This window comes from Rhipicephalus sanguineus, chromosome 8 (genome assembly GCF_013339695.2).
Source record: "Rhipicephalus sanguineus isolate Rsan-2018 chromosome 8, BIME_Rsan_1.4, whole genome shotgun sequence".
Classification (NCBI taxonomy): Eukaryota; Metazoa; Arthropoda; class Arachnida; order Ixodida; family Ixodidae; genus Rhipicephalus; species Rhipicephalus sanguineus.
Window position 1 is genome coordinate 159,742,974 of NC_051183.1, and position 19,516 is coordinate 159,762,489.

At 49.3% G+C, this 19,516-nt stretch overlaps 1 protein-coding gene across 1 annotated transcript in view; it reads left to right on the top strand.

The window, feature by feature from the left end:
- Nucleotides 1–19,516, top strand: part of LOC119402432 (ATP-binding cassette sub-family C member 3) — a 311,062-nt gene that overhangs the window by 144,715 nt on the left and 146,831 nt on the right. Inside the window, exons 10-11 of the mRNA XM_037669579.2 lie at nt 5,654–5,821; nt 13,658–13,902. Of these exons, the coding sequence (XP_037525507.1) occupies nt 5,654–5,821; nt 13,658–13,902 (413 nt within the window). The remainder of the gene's footprint in view (nt 1–5,653; nt 5,822–13,657; nt 13,903–19,516) is intronic.

Genomic DNA, 19,516 nt, shown 5'->3' on the forward strand with positions numbered 1-19,516 from the left:
TCGATCTGGAACGGTGACTGCATTGAGAGCCCGATAATCACCACAGGGCCGCCAGTCATTGTTCTTCTTGGGAACCATGTGTAGCGCCGACGACCACGAGCTTGATGACGGACGAATGATCTGCAGCTGTAACATATGCTCAAACTCGTTGCGAGCAATGCGAAGTTTATCAGGGCCAAGTCGGCGAGGGCGGCAGTGAACCGGTGGGCCTGTGGTTACGATGCAGTGGGTCACAGTGTGCTTGGGGGTCTTATCCATTGGAGACTGCGTTGTAATCTCCGGAAATTCGTTGAGCAGAGCTGTATATGGTGACGTAGGCGGTTTCACGAAAGTGGGGTTTAGGGCCGTAGCGCGTGACAGAAAACCATTGACCGATAAGCCGGTATAGCTATCCACCAGGCGACAGCGGTTCATATCCACGAGCAGATGAAAATGCCTTAAGAAATCGGCGCCTAAGATTGCGTAGCGTACGTCTGCTATCCAAAATAACCACTGCAGTTTCCTTTTGAGACCGAGATCAAGGGTCAGAGACTTCTGTCCGTAAGTTGCGATGACCGAAGAATTGATCGCTTGTAAAGGAGTAGACTTCTCGCGGAGACGCCGGTCAGTTTTGGACGCTGGAATTATGCTGACTTCTGCTCCAGTGTCCACCAGCAAGCGAAGACCTGTGGTTCTGTCGGTGATGTGGAAGAGGCGGCTTGATGCTTGGCCTTGATCGCCCGCCGCTGTTACTGACGATCGGCCGGAGCGTTTCCCATGCGCCATGAGCAGGGTGGCACACATCTGCGAGCCGCGGCACGAAAACGCCGGTGATAGTAGCATGTGTTCTGCGGTGAAAAGCGGTGCTCGGGCTGGTGGAGGGGCCGTTGCGGAGCAGGCGACGTGAGAGATGGTCGGTGTGGACGAGGATGGTCATTTAAGTTATGAATGCTCAGCAATTGCAGACGCAAGTTAGCGACTTCAGCTGCGAGATCTTTTACCGTTTCTCGAAGGGAATCTGCTTCAGAAATCGGAGAGGTGTGGGCAGCGTTTATGACTGCCGGAGCAACGTCCATCATGTCATCGGCCATTTCTGCCAGCTCCGACAGCGTCTTATCCTGAGCTGGGACAAGAGCCATTCGCACGGTAGGTGGAAGACGCTGTAGAAACAACTCACGTAGTATGGATGTTTCTAAGCCGTCCGGCTGGTCCCCAAGCAGTTGCTGCAGGTGACGTAGAAACTGTGTGGGACGGCGGTCCCCGAGCTCTTCGTTGCACAGAAGTTGCTGAATGCGCCGATGCTTAGGCGGAACGAGTCGGTGAAGAAGAGCCTGTTTGACTGTCGTATATGGAGTGTCACCAGGCGGGCCCACGAGGATGTCGCGTATTTCGGCCATTGCCTGTGGCGGCAACGCTTCAACGAGGAGCTCATGCCTGCGAACTTCTGACGTGATGCGATGAATGCGGAACTTGTTCTCGACTTGAATGAACCATAAGGAGGGATCGGCAAGCCACAGCTGTGGTAGCGTTATGGTAGTAGTACCTCCAACAACGCCGGAAGAGGGTACATGGCCAGGTGCAGTGGCAGCGGTACCAGGGCTGAGGCCGTCGAGATGCTCACGCTGCTCCATGGAAGGTCGCGTTCGTAGTCCGGGTCACCAATAAATATAGCACACTGAAACGCGGTTCCGAAAACACAGCGCGGTTTATTATTGTATCTCCGCCATTGTTCCAACTACTTCTTCTCTCACCACAGCAGACTACCCACTACTAGTTTATGTCCCAAGTGCGTCGTGCCAGAAAAAGAAGAAAAGTATGCCACATATATATATATATATATATATATATATATATATATATATATATATATATATAAAAGGCACAAAGAAAAATATAGCAGAAGAAAAAAAATTGGCGGCGTATCTGCGTGCTTCGCTGCAAATGTCGCCGAAAGACGATAGTCTCCTGCCGGCCGTACTACATGAGTCCTCTTCCTCTGTTAAATCGCCGCATCTGGCTCATAGCGTCGCATTTGCAGCGCAGCCCAAAAAACAATAGCATTTTCAGCGCACCCTTAGAGACATTAGGGTCTTTAAAATTATGTACCTATGTATTTTCTAATAAAGGAACACACCACCTAATTCTTACGTATTGATGTTGCGCCTCAGATATGCGTAACAGTTGCTTTTTATCGACAATGTTCACAAGTATGAACGGCGCTACCAGTTCAACATGGCTGGGCGTTCAGCAAGTCGTTAAACTTTGGCCGGGTGGCTGAATCGGGTGACAGACAGGGAAACAGACAGACAGACAGACAGACCAAAATTTCTGCGTTTGTGTTCCCCAAGAAAGACTATCGTCTTCAAAAAAATTCCGATGCACCCGACCGGGGATTCGAAACATCGACCCCTCGCTCCCACTGCATTAGGTAACTCAACCATGCCCCTTTTTTGTAGCGTTACCTACACTTGCCTAGCCGGAGCCGATTTCGCGTAGAGCGTCAGGAGCCGTGCCGCGCATGCGCGAGGATCAGTGATGTCACACAGCTGGGTCACCGGAGCTGGCATCTCACGCGCTCTCCGACACCGCCGCGCGCGGCTCGCCGCTGCTGTTCTGCGCGTTCGGGAGGAGTGGCGTAGTAGGCGCGGCAGACACGCTGGCGCCGGCGCGCGCGCAGACTCCGCCACCGCCGCGCGCGGCTCGCTGCTGCTGGTCTGCGCCGCATTCGAGAGGAGTGACGCACAGTGGCGCCGGCACGCGCGCAGCTATTCGCATTCGCTGTGCAGTCGCCGTCTGACACTGCGCTGGGGCCGCTTGATAGCGCCTCTGACTGGCGTTAGCAGGTGGGTAATGCCATGGAGAAGGAGAGCACAAATGCTGCTCGACGGCGCAGAAGAGCCGAGAATCTTATCTCACCGGATCCCGAAGTAGTTGCCTGGCAATTATCGGTTCAGCGTACGAAGAATGAACAGAAGGCTAATAATCCTAGACAATCTGGAAAGCTAAGAATAATCAGCTGAACCTTTGCTAACGCTACGTATATCCTGGCATAGCCGAGCTAAGCCACTGCAAAATTTTTTATCTTCATTTCATGAAAAGATGTCCTGTTATTGCTGCGAACGGCGCACTACATAAATCGTCACATTAGAATTACCTTAACTGACACAACACCCACATTGTTCCCTACAGTAGGAGGCATTTCAAAAGTCAGGCAAATACACACAAGCATCCAGAAGTGCAAGCCACTCCGGAACGAGCTCGAAAGTCTCAACAACACTGCCCACTTGAGCAGCTTCTTCTCGGAAGAGAGACCTCGTCGATCGTGGTGGATCGGCGTGTCTGACGATCATGCGACTTTTCCATAGCGAATAAAGTCTTAATAACATAAAGAAATTATACGGTGTATTATTGGTGGGGCTATTTTTGAAAGGGAGAAACTTAATACCATAAGCTGTGATAGGAAGATCTTTTCTGATTGTTCTCTTTAGAATGTCCCAGAAATAAAGTGCGTCACGACAATGGATAAAACAATTCATGCGCCGGCGACACCTATTATATACACCCCTTACCGCTGGTGGTAAGCAAATCTCGGAGCTTGAGCGTGTTTTCTATCACGCAACGCTCCTAATTTTCTTTCAATTTGAAAATTGCCCTTGAGACACGCACGACAAAGCGGTCCATTTCTGTACCCTCTCATGATGTGGAAGAAAAAAAAACAAAGAACATCGGGCACACCTTATATGAGACGCCCCCGTGTGGCCGGAGACGCAGGGGGTCACTCCACGCGCCGCAGTTTAAAAGAAAGAAATATCTCAGAGCGTCTGATTCTCCATTGTCGACACTTGCAGCACGTTGCTCAAGCACAAAGACGTAACAACTGCGACAGCTGTTAGTTCACGCTCGCCCTGTGCATGTCTGTGCGTTCTTTTCGGGCGTCCTTCTTTGTGCTTCAGCGGCGCGCTGCAAATATCGAGATGCTTCTCGTTCTTCGTGTGACATTCCAATTTCTTGCTATCGCATTCATTGCTTCGCCCTTGCGGCGAAACTGTGACTTTCTTTCCTTATATATTTATTTATTTACTTATTTATTTATTTGTTTATTTATTTAATTAATTAATTATGTATTTATATGTTTATTTATTTATTTATTTATACATGTACCTACAGTGTCCTTACAAAGCCAAAGTACATACACGTCATCAGAGAAAGCATATTGCGCAGTACAAAACAAAACAAAGAAAAACAAAAGAAATCCAGAAATCGGAGCATACAGTATATAGCACAAAATACACGGGCTGGACATTTCTGCTTTGCAAACTTAAAAAGCGCTGTAGTTAAAGCGCTGAGAGACAGAAGTGTTTCTTGAGCCTTTCGGAAGAGTAGATGATGACTGCAAGTGAATATTCAACTAGAACTTTTTGTTGGACTGGTTGGTGAATGTTTAACGGAAGGAATAAGGCGCAAATGAGACGAACACAAGTGACATGGACGGACGCCTATACTAACAACAGTTGTTAGTAGGCGTTCGTCCATGTCACTTCTTGTGTTGGTCTCGTTTGCGCCTTATTCCTTCCGTTAAGAATGTTCAACTATTTCAAGTTTCAAATATATCTTTGCGCACAACATCGTGTAATCACGCCAAACCTGTGAAATATTCAACGTCTAGTAGCAGCACGAATAGCGATTTCGTGCTGATGGAACTTGTCCCTTTCAGAGTAATAAAAGAACACCTTAAATATTCCGGGACTTTGAATGGGAGACAATTTCGGAATGTTATGGCATTCCAAAATTATTTGCAGGAGGGTGGAAGGTTCGTTTCTCTAATGGCGTTGGCGCAAAGGAAAGTACGCCTCCGAGATGGTTGATCCTACGGGCTGCAGCGCTGTTCGAGCCCTTTGTACTCCGCGTCGCGCTGACCGACGAACCTCGTTAGGCGCGATTTGGGCTCCTCCTACAGCTCATTGCCTGTTAACAGTGCAGCTCTTTAGACGTGTTGCGTTCGCAAAAAGTCGGCCTGACTTTGGCGGGGACTGAAAGCGGATATGTGCCAAGCACAGCCATCGATGCCTAGTGATAGTCAATCGATAAGCAATCAACGGCTAATCGATAACCGATCAATAGCCAATGAATTCTAGAAAATGCTTAGATGTGCTTAGCATGACCCAAATACATAGCCGAAGCCTAGTGATGGCCAATCGATAGTGAATAAATAGCTAATCGATAATATATAAATAAGCAGTAAATTCGAGAAAATGCTTCGATGAGCTTAGCCTGACTCAAATGCATGTCCGATGCCTTGTGGTAACCAATCGATAGCCAATCAATAAGTAATCCGTAATCGACCAACAAGGAATTTGATTGGATGAGCGTAGCCTGACCCAGAAAATTCATGAGCGATACGTTGTGATAATCAATCGATAGCAAATGAATCATCAATAACTGATAAATTGTATCAAATGCTTGGTCGTGCTTACCCTAGCCATGTCAAGAGGTTGGAAAGCGAAGTGATGCATACAAAAGTTCAGCGAGGGGAGGGATGGGAAATTGAAAGGAACGCTACCAGCTCCACTGCTTCTTCGCACCGCTAGCTGCCCCAGTTTTGACAATGCGGGTGTGCCTGCATCGACATGCTTTACGGTATGTCAATCCCGTCTGTTCATCCTTCTCTCACTAGGGCATCAACTTGAGCGGTGGTCAGAAGCAGCGCATCAGCCTGGCCAGGGCAGTGTACAGCGGTTCGAGCATCTATTTCTTCGACGATCCCCTCAGCGCTGTCGATTCACACGTCGGCAAGCACATCTTCGACAAGGTCATCGGTCCCAAGGGGCTCTTGAGGAAGAAGGTGGGTCAATGAAACAATCTAATATCGTCAGCTTGTGCGATTAGCCACACACACAATTGTAGTTTCTGAAACTAGTGGGCGTCAGTTTCCATGAACAAGCTGTAGGCATCCTACAAAACAAGTCGTTTAAGACAGTCTGATGCAGAAGCTTGCTATGATCCCGTACGTTGACTAGAAAAGAAAAGCCGAATGTAAAAGTTCTTTCCACGCCTGAGACGTTTCATAAACTGCGCAGAATAAAATCCCGGCGCCATCTCAAGATTGTGTGCAAAGACAACCGAAAGACAAAGTTGGCCGAATGTGCGGTGTCGGTCATGTATATGTTACTAATTTCCTATGGCAAAACTTATCTAGGTCAAAGTGGGAGGTGTGCAAATAATCTCCTCAGGGAACATTGTGGAAACTTGAAGGTCAAGTGCGGAGGCTTTCTCGATGTGCCTAGTAGAAATGGCGGTTTTCGTGATTATCTTTCTGTGGTTCCCAGTTCTGGCCAAAGGGCAGATCCCTGTGTGAAAAGGGGCTGTGCACCACTCTGTAAGGAATGTGCCATTGTTACAAGCAGCAGCCAACTCGCGCGTGAAACAATGGAGGCAGAAAGTATGGATAATTTAGGTGGTAAGGGCTTATCATAGCCATTGGTCGCCTTATTTTAAAAAAGTATCACGTCAGCTGCGTGGTCACCGATTGTTTTGCTGTCTGCGCTTGCGTGTTGAATGGTCACGATGTGCCTTGTGTATGCCGCTCGGCGGTTTTCAACGAAGCGTGTGTGTGTGTGTGTGTGTGTGTGTGTGTGTGTGTGTGTGTGTGTGTGTGTGTGTGTGTGTGTGTGTGTGTGTGTGTGTGTGTGTGTGTTTTCACGTGGTCGTGACGTTGATGAAGGCAGCAATTGGCGTGATCAAGACGAAACTCTGTTTGGGCGAACTTCTACCCGGCAAATGAAAGGGTCAGCGTACAAGCAATTCAGGCTTTACACTGGAAGCGGCGACAACAGCGTCAGCCGTCGATGATCTGCCAAGTGGTAAAGCGCTTCAGCTTTTATACATGTGCTATCGAAGATTCCAGCATTATCGCTGGTGGCTCTCGAATAAACTACACTGTTCGCGTCCTGCGCGCAATGTTAACAGTACAATCGCGAAGCTTCTCAAACACTGCGGCGCGGTCTGCGCCGTGCGTTTCTAGCAGTCTTTGTGGGTGAAATTCGAATACATCAAAATAAAACACGCATGGCAATGCCCCCCTCTGAAAAAAGCATCGCCCCGATGCCTAAAACAGAACATAGAATTAAAAAATTGGCCGCGTATCTGCGTGCTTCGCTGCAAATGTCGTCAAAAGACGATAGTCTTGTGCCGGCCGTACTACACGAAACCTCCTCCTCTATGTTGAACCGCCGCATCTGGCTCATAGCATTGCAATTTCAGCGCAGCCTGAGAAACACTAGCATTTTCAGCGCAGCCTAAGAAACATTAGGGTCTTTAGAATTACTGCTCTATGTATACTTACGTATTGATGTTGCGCCTCAGATATGCGTAATATTTGCTTTTTGGTCGAAAATGTTCCCGAGTATGGATGGCCGCACCAGTTCAAGATGGCTGGGCGTTCAGAAAGTGGTTAAACTTAGGCCGGGTGGCTGAATCGGGTGAGAGACGGACAGACCAAAATTTCTGCGTTTAAGCTCCCCAAGAAACACTATCCTCTTTAAAACATGCATGCAATACGAAAGAGCAATAATAAAGCAGGCAAAATAAGTCGCGCATAGAACGGTTTAAGGCGCACGACATGAACGACTTCAGGTCGTGCGCTGCGCCGCTGAGATTTGGTAATGCCGTCTGGGGCAACCTTGTAGTCTAGAGCGCCGAGACGTGGCAGCGCCTCGTATGGCCCAAAGTATCGCTGAAGAAGCTTTTCACTAAGTCCACATCAGCGTGTCGGTGTCCAGACACGGGCGCCAGGCTGGTATTCCAGGTGGCGTCGTCGAAGGTTGGAACGACGGCTGTCGGTCTTTTGCTCACTCTTGATGCGCAGACGGGCGAGTTGTCGTACTTCTGAAGCGCACTCAAAGTAGACTGTGACGTCGAAGTTTTCTTCGCCCGTGACGTTGGTTAGCATGGCATCAAGCGTCGTCGGGCTCCTTCCGTAGACCAGCTTGTATGGCGTCATCTGCGTCGTTTCTTGCATGACCGTGTTGTATGCGAAGGTCACGTACGGAAGGATGACATGGCCAGCATGTCCGCTATGGTTTTATTCGGACGCTCGGTGAGGTCATTGGTCTATGGGTGGTACGCTGTGGTTCGGCGATGGCTTGTTTGGCTGTATCTCAATTTCACCTGAGTTTGGTCAGCAGTAAAGGCCGTACGTCTGTCGGTGATGAGGGCCACTGGGGCGGCTCAATGACGCAGGACGATGTTCTCAACGAAAAACCTCGCTACTTCGGCGGCACTGCCTTTGGGCGGGGCCCTTGTCTTGGTGTAGCGGTTGAAGTAGTCGCTAGCTACGACGATCCATTTGTTTGCGCAAGTCCACGTCGGGAACGGCCCAAGTAAGTCCATCCCGATTTGCTGGAACGGCCTGTGAGGTCGCTCGATCGGCTGAAGTCCGACTGGCCTTGTCAGCGGTGTCTTCCGTCGCTGACAGTCTCAGCAAATATTAATGTAGTGGGTGACGTCGGCAGTGAGGCGAGGCCAGTAGTACTTTTCTTGTATTCTCGCGAGGAAGCGGGAAACACCAAGGTGTCCAGCCAGCGGGTCGTCGTGTAAAGCTTCCAGATCCTCTGGACTAAATGCTGAAGGTATAACGAGCAGGTAGTGGGCTCGAAGTGGCGAGTTCTTCTTTAGGAGAACGCCGTTACGCAAGAAAAACGACGCCAGGCTTCGCTTGCATACCTTTGGAACAACGGTGGCCTTGCTCTCGAGGTATTCCACAAGGCCCTTGAGTTGCGGGTCGGCTCGCTGTTGTTCGGCGAGGTCATCAGCACTTAAGGTTCTTAAGAAGCAGTCACCGCCATGGTCGTCCTGCGGCGTTAGGTCAACGGGGACACGAGACAGGCATTCGCCGTCAGAGTGCTTTCGTCCGGACTAGTACAATACGGTGATGTCCAATTCCTGAAGTCGCAGACTCCATAGTGCGAGGCAACTTGAAGGGTCCTTCAAGTTAGCTAGCCAACACAAGGCGTGGTGGTAGCTCACAACTTTGAAAGACCTGCCGTGAAGGTAGGGGCGAAACTTTGATGGAAAGACACTCCTTTTTTGTTATGGGATAGTTCGCTTCCGCTTTATATAGCAACCGGCTAGCGTAACTGAGAACGCTTTCTAGTCCGTCAGTCCCCTGCACAAGGACGGCTCTGAGCTCTACGCTGCTTGCGTCGGTGTGGATTTCGGTGTCCGAATATTGATCGAAATGCGCATTTATCGGAGCCGTCTGCAGGCGTCGTTTCAGTTGTTGAAATGCTTCGACTCGTGCCGTTTCCCACTTGAATGGCACGTCGGTTTTCGTGAGGTGAGTTAGTGGCTCGGCGGTCCGTGCAAATCCCTTGACGAAGTGTCTTTAGTAGGCGCACAAGCCGAAAAATCAGCGTACGGTTTTCTTGTCGTTTGGGCGGTGGGAAGGCAGCGACGGCAGCTGTTTTCCGTGGGTCGGGGCGAACTCTGGACGTGCTTTAACGTGGCCCACGAACAAGAAGCGGCACTTTTCTGGCTTCAGGGTGAGTAAGAAGGCCTTGATTTCTTGAAGTACTGCTTCAAGGCGCCGGAGGTGTTCTTCGAAGTTTGAGGTAAACAAGTTTGAGTACACGAGGCATGTCTGCCACTTCAAGCGTGCCAGTACTGTATCCATAAGTCGATCGATGGAAAGTCGAAGGTGCCGAGCAAAGACCAAAGGGCATGACCTTGAACCTTGCGAATTTTGACCTTGACATTGTTAGAGGTACTGGGATCAACAAGAGCTTGATTTGGGCGAGTTGGTTACTGCTGAATATCGTAGGTACAGCGCAGCAACAGTAAGAAGGAGGGAAGTTAATAATTAACAATGCTATGCATAATCACACACGTGTTGTGGCCCTGCGCACCGATCTTGCACCTTGTATAAAAGAGGCCAAGTACCTTCAATAAAATCAGTTGAAAGTCAGCGCTCTTTGCTGTCTTCTTCTTCCTTTTTACTGTTGTTGCGCTGTGCCTACGATATTCAGTACTGGGATCAATACCCAGCTCTTCCACCAGATGTCCCGAGCTCGTGACGTTGACGAAGGCCGCAGTCAGCGTGATCAAGACGAAACTCATCATTTGGGCGAACTTACTTGTGCCCGGAAAATGAAAGGGTCAACGTACAAGCAATTCAAGCTTTACACTGAAAGCGGCGACAACAGCGTTGACCGTCGAGTGATCTGCCAAGTGGTAAAGCGCGTCGCCTTTTATACATGTGCTAAGATTCTAGCCTTATCGCTGGTGGCCGCGTAGGCTCTCGAATAAATTAGGCTGTTCGCGTGTTGCGCGCAATCCTAAAAGTACCACCGCGAAGCTTCTCAAACATTGCGGCGCGGTCTGCGCCGAGCGTTGCTAACAGTCTTTGCTTGCTTGAGGCCCGTGTACTTAGATTTAGGTGCGCGTTAAAGAACCCCAGGTGGTCGAAATTTTCGGAGCCCTCACTACGGCGTCCCTCATAATCATATCTTGGTGTTGGGACGTTAAACCCCAGATAATATTAGATGCGAAGCAGCTTATGGCGCAGTTCAATCCGGTGGTGTGCGGCGTGACCACCCTTACTGTGCATGCGCAAACCCTCTCCACAAACCTCCTCTCCACGCGCCGTAGCCAACCTCCCTCTCCTCACATTTCCCCTCCTCGTTTAGATAAAAGGCTCGCGTTAAGCCGTACACACGCTCAGTCACTGCACCGGCTGCGGTCCTCGAGCTCCGGGCTAGGGAAGCCCAGCGCAAACGACAATGTCGGCGGGAAACTGCTACGGATGAAACGCGAGCTCGACATGCCGAAACGCAACGGCAGCGTCGGCAAGCAAACCCCGCCGTACGCAACCCCGACATCGAAGCCAAGCGTCAGCGTCGGCAAGCAAACCCCGCCGTACGCAACGCCGACGTCGAAGCCAAGCGTCAGCGTCGGCAAGCAAACCCCGCCGTACGCAACGCCGACGTCGAAGCCAAGCGTCAGCGTCGGCAAGCAAACCCCGCCGTACGCAACGCCGACGTCGAAGCCAAGCGTCAGCGTCGGCAAGCAAACCCCGCCGTACGCAACGTCGACGTCGAAGCCAAGCGTCAGCGTCGGCAAGCAAACCCCGCCGTACGCAACCTTGACGTCGAAGCCAAGCGTCAGCGTCGGCAAGCAAACCCCGCCGTACGCAACGCCGACGTCGAAGCCAAGCGTCAGCGTCGGCAAGCAAACCCCGCCGTACGCAACCCCGACGTCGAAGCCAAGCGTCAGCGTCGGCAAGCAAACCCCGCCGTACGCAACGCCGACGTCGAAGCCAAGCGTCAGCGTCGGCAAGAAACCCCGCCGTACGCAACCCCGACATCGAAGCCAAGCGTCAGCGTCGGCAAGCAAACCCCGCCGTACGCAACGCCGACGTCGAAGCCAAGCGTCAGCGTCGGCAAGCAAACCCCGCCGTACGCAACGCCGACGTCGAAGCCAAGCGTCAGCGTCGGCAAGCAAACCCCGCCGTACGCAACGCCGACGTCGAAGCCAAGCGTCAGCGTCGGCAAGCAAACCCCGCCGTACGCAACCCCGACATCGAAGCCAAGCGTCAGCGTCGGCAAGCAAACCCCGCCGTACGCAACGTCGACGTCGAAGCCAAGCGTCAGCGTCGGCAAGCAAACCCCGCCGTACGCAACCTTAACGTCGAAGCCAAGCGTCAGCGTCGGCAAGCAAACCCCGCCGTACGCAACGCCGACGTCGAAGCCAAGCATCAGCGTCGGCAAGCAAACCCCGCCGTACGGAACCCCGACGTCGAAGCCAAGCGTCAGCGTCGGCAAGCAAACCCCGCCGTACGCAACGCCGACGTCGAAGCCAAGCGTCAGCGTCGGCAAGCAAACCCCGCCGTACGCAACGCCGACGTCGAAGCCAAGCGTCAGCGTCGGCAAGCAAACCCCGCCGTACGCAACGCCGACGTCGAAGCCAAGCGTCAGCGTCGGCAAGCAAACCCCGCCGTACGCAACGTCGACGTCGAAGCCAAGCGTCAGCGTCGGCAAGCAAACCCCGCCGTACGCAACCTTGACGTCGAAGCCAAGCGTCAGCGTCGGCAAGCAAACCCCGCCGTACGCAACGCCGACGTCGAAGCCAAGCGTCAGCGTCGGCAAGCAAACCCCGCCGTACGGAACCCCGACGTCGAAGCCAAGCGTCAGCGTCGGCAAGCAAACCCCGCCGTACGCAACGCCGACGTCGAAGCCAAGCGTCAGCGTCGGCAAGAAACCCCGCCGTACGCAACCCCGACATCGAAGCCAAGCGTCAGCGTCGGCAAGCCAACCCCGCCGTACGCAACGCCGACGTCGAAGCCAAGCGTCAGCGTCGGCAAGCAAACCCCGCCGTACGCAACGCCGACGTCGAAGCCAAGCGTCAGCGTCGGCAAGCAAACCCCGCCGTACGCAACGTCGACGTCGAAGCCAAGCGTCAGCGTCGGCAAGCAAACCCCGCCGTACGCAACCTTGACGTCGAAGCCAAGCGTCAGCGTCGGCAAGCAAACCCCGCCGTACGCAACGCCGACGTCGAAGCCAAGCGTCAGCGTCGGCAAGCAAACCCCGCCGTACGGAACCCCGACGTCGAAGCCAAGCGTCAGCGTTGGCAAGCAAGCCCCGCCGTACGCAACGCCGACGTCGAAGCCAAGCGTCAGCGTCGGCAAGAAACCCCGCCGTACGCAACCCCGACATAGAAGCCAAGCGTCAGCGTCGGCAAGCAAACCCCGCCGTACGCAACGCCGACGTCGAAGCCAAGCGTCAGCATCGGCAAGCAAACCCCGCCGTACGCAACGCCGACGTCGAAGCCAAGCGTCAGCGTCGGCAAGCAAACCCCGCCGTACGCAACGCCGACGTCGAAGCCAAGCGTCAGCGTCGGCAAGCAAACCCCGCCGTACGCAACCCCGACATCGAAGCCAAGCGTCAGCGTCGGCAAGCAAACCCCGCCGTACGCAACGCCGACGTCGAAGCCAAGCGTCAGCGTCGAGCCAACGCGTCGGCTGCGGACAGAAGACGCGAGTCCGACGCCCGTGCAGGACGCCTCGCTAGACAACTTCAACGCCCGGGCTTCGACGGTGCCGACGCCCTGTTCCAGCGCCAATTCCTCGACCGGAGCTTCGGGCACAGCTACAACGTGTGCTACCGACTTTGGTGCGATGACAATCTGACCGAGGTCGGTAGCACGCGCAACGACCGCCAACGGAACGCGATCGTGCAAGTGCTCCCGCTTAGCGTCGCCTCATGGTCCCCTTTAGAGGGAGATGGTGTAATATTTATTAAGTCTTTGCTGGTGAAATTCGAATACGTCAAAATAATACATGCGTGGATGTGTGTGTGGGTGTTTGTGTATTATCGATTACTACGGGAAGAGTGCAGTGGTCGGTAAGCTCATGAGATTATTGTGACTAGTACAGTTCTTGCAGATTAATACAGAGACGTGCCGACCGTCACGATAAGGAGTTTGCGCTCCTGCCGTACGGCAAACCGGTACTGCTGAATATCCTTCGCTAGTGCAACGGGGAGGTCACAGGGATAAAGGCGCAATGCAATACTGGGAAAGTGGTCGTTTCACGTGGCGGGCATTTAGAATTCACTGCGGCTAGCAGGCGTCGTTGGTGTACGGGCCCTGGGCGCTCTTAAAGCTTCTCGTTGCCATGTGCTTGCAGACCCGTCTCCTGGTGACTCATCGGCTGTCAGTGCTGCCGCAAGTGGACATGGTTATAGTGCTCAGCGATGGCAAGATCAGCGACGTGGGCACCTACGACGAGCTGCTCACTCGTGGCGGGGCCTTCTCCGACTTCCTCGTTCAGTTCCTGCAAGAAGGAGAGGAGACGGAAGGAGTTTCCGACGAGGACATGCAGCTTCTCGGAGAAATCGTCTCCCAGGTCGGAGCGTCTTCCGAACTGGCCAGGTACGCGCTGCGGTTACAACACTTGGCGTAATTCTTGTGCTCGCTTCTGAATGCGGACAGTAAAGCTGTGCCATATTGGGTCCTGGATTGTTGTACTGACGCCAGCGAGCGCGCTTGTCTTCCCAATAGGGGAGAGATGTCGGGTAAAGCGGCGCCGACGCGCAGTACGAGTTATGATGAACGTTTCTTGCGCAAACTTTACAAAAAAGAACTGAAAATGAATGACGTACAAAACACATCAGCGCAAACTAACAACCGTTTATTACGAAGATGGATATGAAATATATACAGTGACCACATGCGTGCGCAGAACTGCTCGAGCTAGCGACGCCCCCTGTCCTCGTTGATCAGCTCAATTTCGGCTTGGCTGAGCGCTATCGACGGCGCGCTTACACACGTGCCCTCTGCTGTCATTTTTATAGTGAAGGCTTGGAAGACCTCTCTCTTCGTCTGCTTGTTCGACCTGTGCCAAATTTCAGTTTCTTCAAACACAGGACTACACGGGCACCCGCTGCAGTGTGTCGCCAGATGCCCTGGAGCTTGTAGGAGGCCGCAGTTGTAGCGGTGCTCCCGCAGCCTCTCGTTGACGCACCTTCCCGTCTGTCCAACGTAATGAGCACCGCAGGACAGTGGGATCCTGTGCACGACTTTTTTTCGTGCATTCAACGAACCTCTCCGCATGTCTGGTCGAGCACAGCGCTTCTTCGTTTCTGTCGTGGTCACCGTTCACTTTTGGGCACAATCCTATGAGCTTTTTCGGCGCAGTGAATGCCGTCCTCATACCGTACTTTTCAGCAACCTTCTTCATTCGGTGTACCACCGTGTGCATGCATGGTATTGTAATGAAAGGTGGCCTTTTATCTTTTGGCAGTTTTTCTTTTGCTTGCCTTAGCACAAGTGACGACGTGATTGCTAGCAACAAGTGACGTGGGTATCACCCCTCTTTTCGAGGCGCTGCACTCGCATGCTCACTGCCGCTTCGATAGTGGGAAAGAATGATTGCTCAACTGCCTCCAGGAGGCTCGCCGTGGCTATGCTCCTTTTCACAATCTTGGAGTGCCCGGAATCAAACGGCAACATCTGCTTTTCCCCTCTTGGCTCGTGGGTCCAGCACGTGTGCTTGCTTTCCCTTGTTTCAGTTTCAGTTTCAGTTTATTGCAATTGAGATTACAATGATCGGTACAAAAAGATATGCAGACGAGGGTCCCAAAGTCAGTGACTGCAAACGGGACCCTCGGTTAAAAATACACAACGAGAAGATGTACAGTAAAAACAGGGGAAAAAATATAGGATACAATTCAAAAGAAAAAAAAAACATCAAAAAGTAACGCAAGTCAACTGTAGCATAAAGAAACATCAAACAATCAACCTTATACACCGAGAAATGGTCAGAATGAAAGCAAAAAAAAGCTATCAGTGAAACTGTTTACAGAGAATATAAAGCTTTAATTCATGCCTAAATGTGTTTAAAGAAGTCAGCTGTTTAAGTTGTAATGGAAGGTCATTCCAAATTTTAAGCGATGAAAAAGATGCCATTTTACCATAGTTGGTGTTACATCGAGGAAGCAGAAAATTAAGATTGTGTGCAAACCTAGTGCAGTTATTATTGGTACGCAATCTGCCATCAATATATACGTAAGGTAGACGATTATGCAGTAATTTAAAAAAGAGAATACATGAATGATATTTAAACAAACCAGAAATTGGTAAAATAGAGTTATTTAGCAGAAGTGTGCAAGCATTCGATTGGAATGGACTGTTAGTGATGATACGAAAAGCCATGTTCTGTAAATGTTGAATAGATGAGAGGTGAACATTGTACGTGTTTCCCCATGAAGTGATCCCATAAGTAATATGACTATGAATGAACTCAAAGTATAATGATAATAAAGCCTGTAGTGGAAAATAGGTTCGTGCTTTTATTAATGCTCTTATGCCAAAAGCAGTTTTTTGTTTAATAAACGCAATGTGGTGGGTAAATTTCAAGTTTGAATCTAATTTTATTCCAAGAAATGATACACAGTTTGTCGCAGTTATTAAATGATTGTTGACAGTTACTTGAGGTACACATGACAACAACCTATGATTAGATTTAAATAACATGAACTGAGATTTTATAGGGTTTAAAATGAGATGATTTGTCTTACACCACTCAACGTCTCTTTCTAGTTCATTGTTTAGTTTAAAAAGTAAGGAAGTTATGGACGTATTAGACGCGGAAATAGTAGTGTCATCTGCATATAAAACAGTGTTTGAGAGCTCAAGACAATCAGGTAAATCGTTAATATATATACAAAACAACAAGGGACTCAATATTGAGCCCTGAGGTACGCCTTGATTAAAAAGTTTTGATTCAGAAAATACTCCACCAACATAGACTGATTGTTCTCGATTATGTAAGTAACTTTTTGTGAGAGTAAGGGCAGGGCCAGTTATACCTAAGGATTCAAGTTTAGCAAATAATATAGTGTGGTTAATGGTATCGAAAGCTTTAGTAAAATCTAAAAACACTGAACCAATAAACTTGCCTTTGTCAATAGAACTTCTTATAAAATCGGTTAATGCTATCAAAGCTAAGCTGGTCGAGCTGCCCTGTCGGAAACCAAACTGGAAAGGGTTCAACAAATTATATTTAGCGAGGTACTTATGTAAACGTGTTAGAAACAATTTTTCAATAAGCTTACTAATCGACGACAGAATAGAGATGGGGCGATAATTAGATACTTGAGATTTGTTCCCTTTTTTAAGACAGGAATTAATTTTGCCTTTTTCAGGGATTCGGGAAATATACCGCTTTTAAAAATTAAATTAATAAGATTGCACAAGGGTTCCGAAACAGATGAAGCAACAAGTTTTAAGTGATAGGCGGAGATGTTATCTCTACCAGAGCTAGTGTTCTTAAGATTCAGTATTGCAGAATAGACTTCATCTGCTGACACTGGAAAAAGAAAAAAATGATTACAACGATTAAGCGGAAAACTAGAATCTAGCGGGATGTTGTTGTAAACTTCATGGAAGTAATTACTAAATGCATTAGCTACACTAGATGATTCAGTGTAGGCTATATCATGATAGTATATTTTATCTATTGCACCGTTACCTGTTGGCGAGTTCAGAAAACTATTAAAAAGTTGCCATTGCTTTTTTGGGTTGTTCGTAGCTTGGAGAAACATTTTTTCATAGTAAAGCCTTTTAGATTTTTTTAGCAAATTGTTAAGCAAAGTATTGTATTTTTTATAGCGCTGCATTAACTTTACATTAAAAGGTTGTTTTTTAGTTTTTTGTATAGGTTATCTTTTTTTCGCAAGCTGGTTAACAAACCATTTGTTATCCAAGGATTGTGAATGAATTTATATCTGTTTTTTGCATTTAACGGTTGAAGTATTAGCGTACACGGCTTTCAGAAATACAGAGCAGAATTTATCTAGAGCCATTTCAGGGTGACATTGGGCACTCACTGATGACCAATCTACCTCACTTATCGCATTAACAAAGTTGTCAGTGTTGAACCTGGAAGTGAAATAACTTTTGTTGCATTTAGGTTTATTTGTAGCAAGGGAAACGAAAATGGGATGATTATCTGTGATTGGCATGTCAATGACACCTGCAATTGGAGACGGAGTGATGTTACACAAGGCATGATCAAGGAGAGTGTTAGTTCCAGAAGCGGAATACCTAGTAGGAGAAGTGATCAACGATTCCAATCCTAAACCAGCAAAGCAATCGCTGTAGGATGATACTAGAGAGTTTTCTGTGTCAAGTCATCATCATCATCATCATCAGCCTGTCTACGCCCACTGCAGGGCAAAGGCCTCTCCCATGTTCCGCCAATCAACCCGGTCCTGTGCTTTCTGCTGCCACGTAATACCTGCAAACTTCTTAGTCTCATCTACCCACCTAATTTTCTGTCTCCCCCTCACGCGTTTGCCATCTCTTGGAATCCAGTCAGTTACCCTTAATGACCACCGGTTATCCTGCCGACGTGCTACGTGCCCGGCCCATATCCATTTCTTCTTCTTGATTTCAACTATGATGTCATTAACCCCCGTTTGTTCCCTGACCCACTCTGCTCTCTTCCTGTCTCTTAAGGTTACACCTATCATTTTCCTTTCCATCGCTCGCTGCGTCGTCCTCTATTTAAGTTGAACCCTCTTTGTAAGTCTCCAGGTTTCTGCTCCGTAGGTAAGTACCGGTAAGATGCAGCTGTTATATACCTTCCTCTTGAGGGATAGTGGTAGATTACCATTCATGATTTGATAATGCTTGCCGAATGAGCCCCAACCCATCCTTATTCTTCTAGTTATTTCACTCTCATGGTTCGGCTCCGCGGTTACTACCTGTCCTAAGTAGACTTACTCCTTTACAACTTCCAGTGTCTCGCCACCTATCGCAAAGCGCTGTTCTCTACCAAGGTTGTTCCACATTAAGTCACCAACAATTAAAATATGTTTGTTTTCAGAAGTAATCTTTTCAAAGATTACAGAAAAATTGTGCAAGAAGTCAGGTATAGAAGATGATGGCGAACGATAAATGCAACCGATGATTAGACTGTTGTGATTGCTAGGAGAAGTCAAGTGTGTTTCGATCCATACTGATTCGCAATTGGATACATTTAAACTTAAATCAAGCCTTCGTTCATAGTTAATTGCTGATGAAATGCAAATAGCTGAACCGCCGTGGCGACTGGCGATGCGGTGGCAATATTCAGAATGGTAAGTGGGAAAATCATATAGGCTGCCATCAGAGGCTCCAAGCCAGGTTTCGGAGATACATAAGAATGAAAAAGAATGACCGAGTGAGTCGATAAGTGTAGCAATGCTGTCATAGTTTTTACGTAAACTTCTTGCATTTACATGTAGAATTGTGTAGTTAGAATCACTAAGCAGTGCTTTAGTGTCTTCAGTTGAGAACAAAGACATGCAGAGAGGCTGTAGCAAGAAAGTTAGGTGATTGATTTCGTCGGGTTAATGTCTAGGAGAAGACACGAAGATCAGAATCAGAAGATATCCAGAAGACCTTGCTGTCTTCAGTTTTACGCGCTTTGATGCGGCAGTTGTCGGTCCAAAGGTAACGCCATTTTAATTCTTTTTTGAGAGCGAGCGCTTTACTGAAAAGGTTCTTGTTGGCGATAGTCAGATGATCGTTGACAAAAACGGCATTATCAGAGCTTCCAGACAAGCCTAGCTGAGAAGTGCGCAAGCGCGCCTTACGAGCTTTCCGAAGAAATTCATTCTTCTTGTCACGCGAGCAAAATCGGGCGATAATATTCTTATCTGATGTCTTACTCGCCACACGATGGATAGTGTCAATGTCTGAGGATGAAACATGACATTCAATAGATTGGGCGATTGTTTTCAAGATGGCAGTGCAATCTTCACCTTGCGTACAGGGGACACCTTTGATCTCAATATTATTTAGCCTGCTGTATTGTTCTACGTCAGCGACTTTTTTGTTCAGTGCTTCATTGTCGGCCTTCAGGCCTTTGATCGTTGTTGCCATATCATCGACAGACGCCTGCACTTTGTCATATTCATCACTCATAAAACGCACACTGTCAACCAGTGACGTAAGGTTACGAAGACCTTGATCATCAAGCTGCTTGACAACCTTTGAG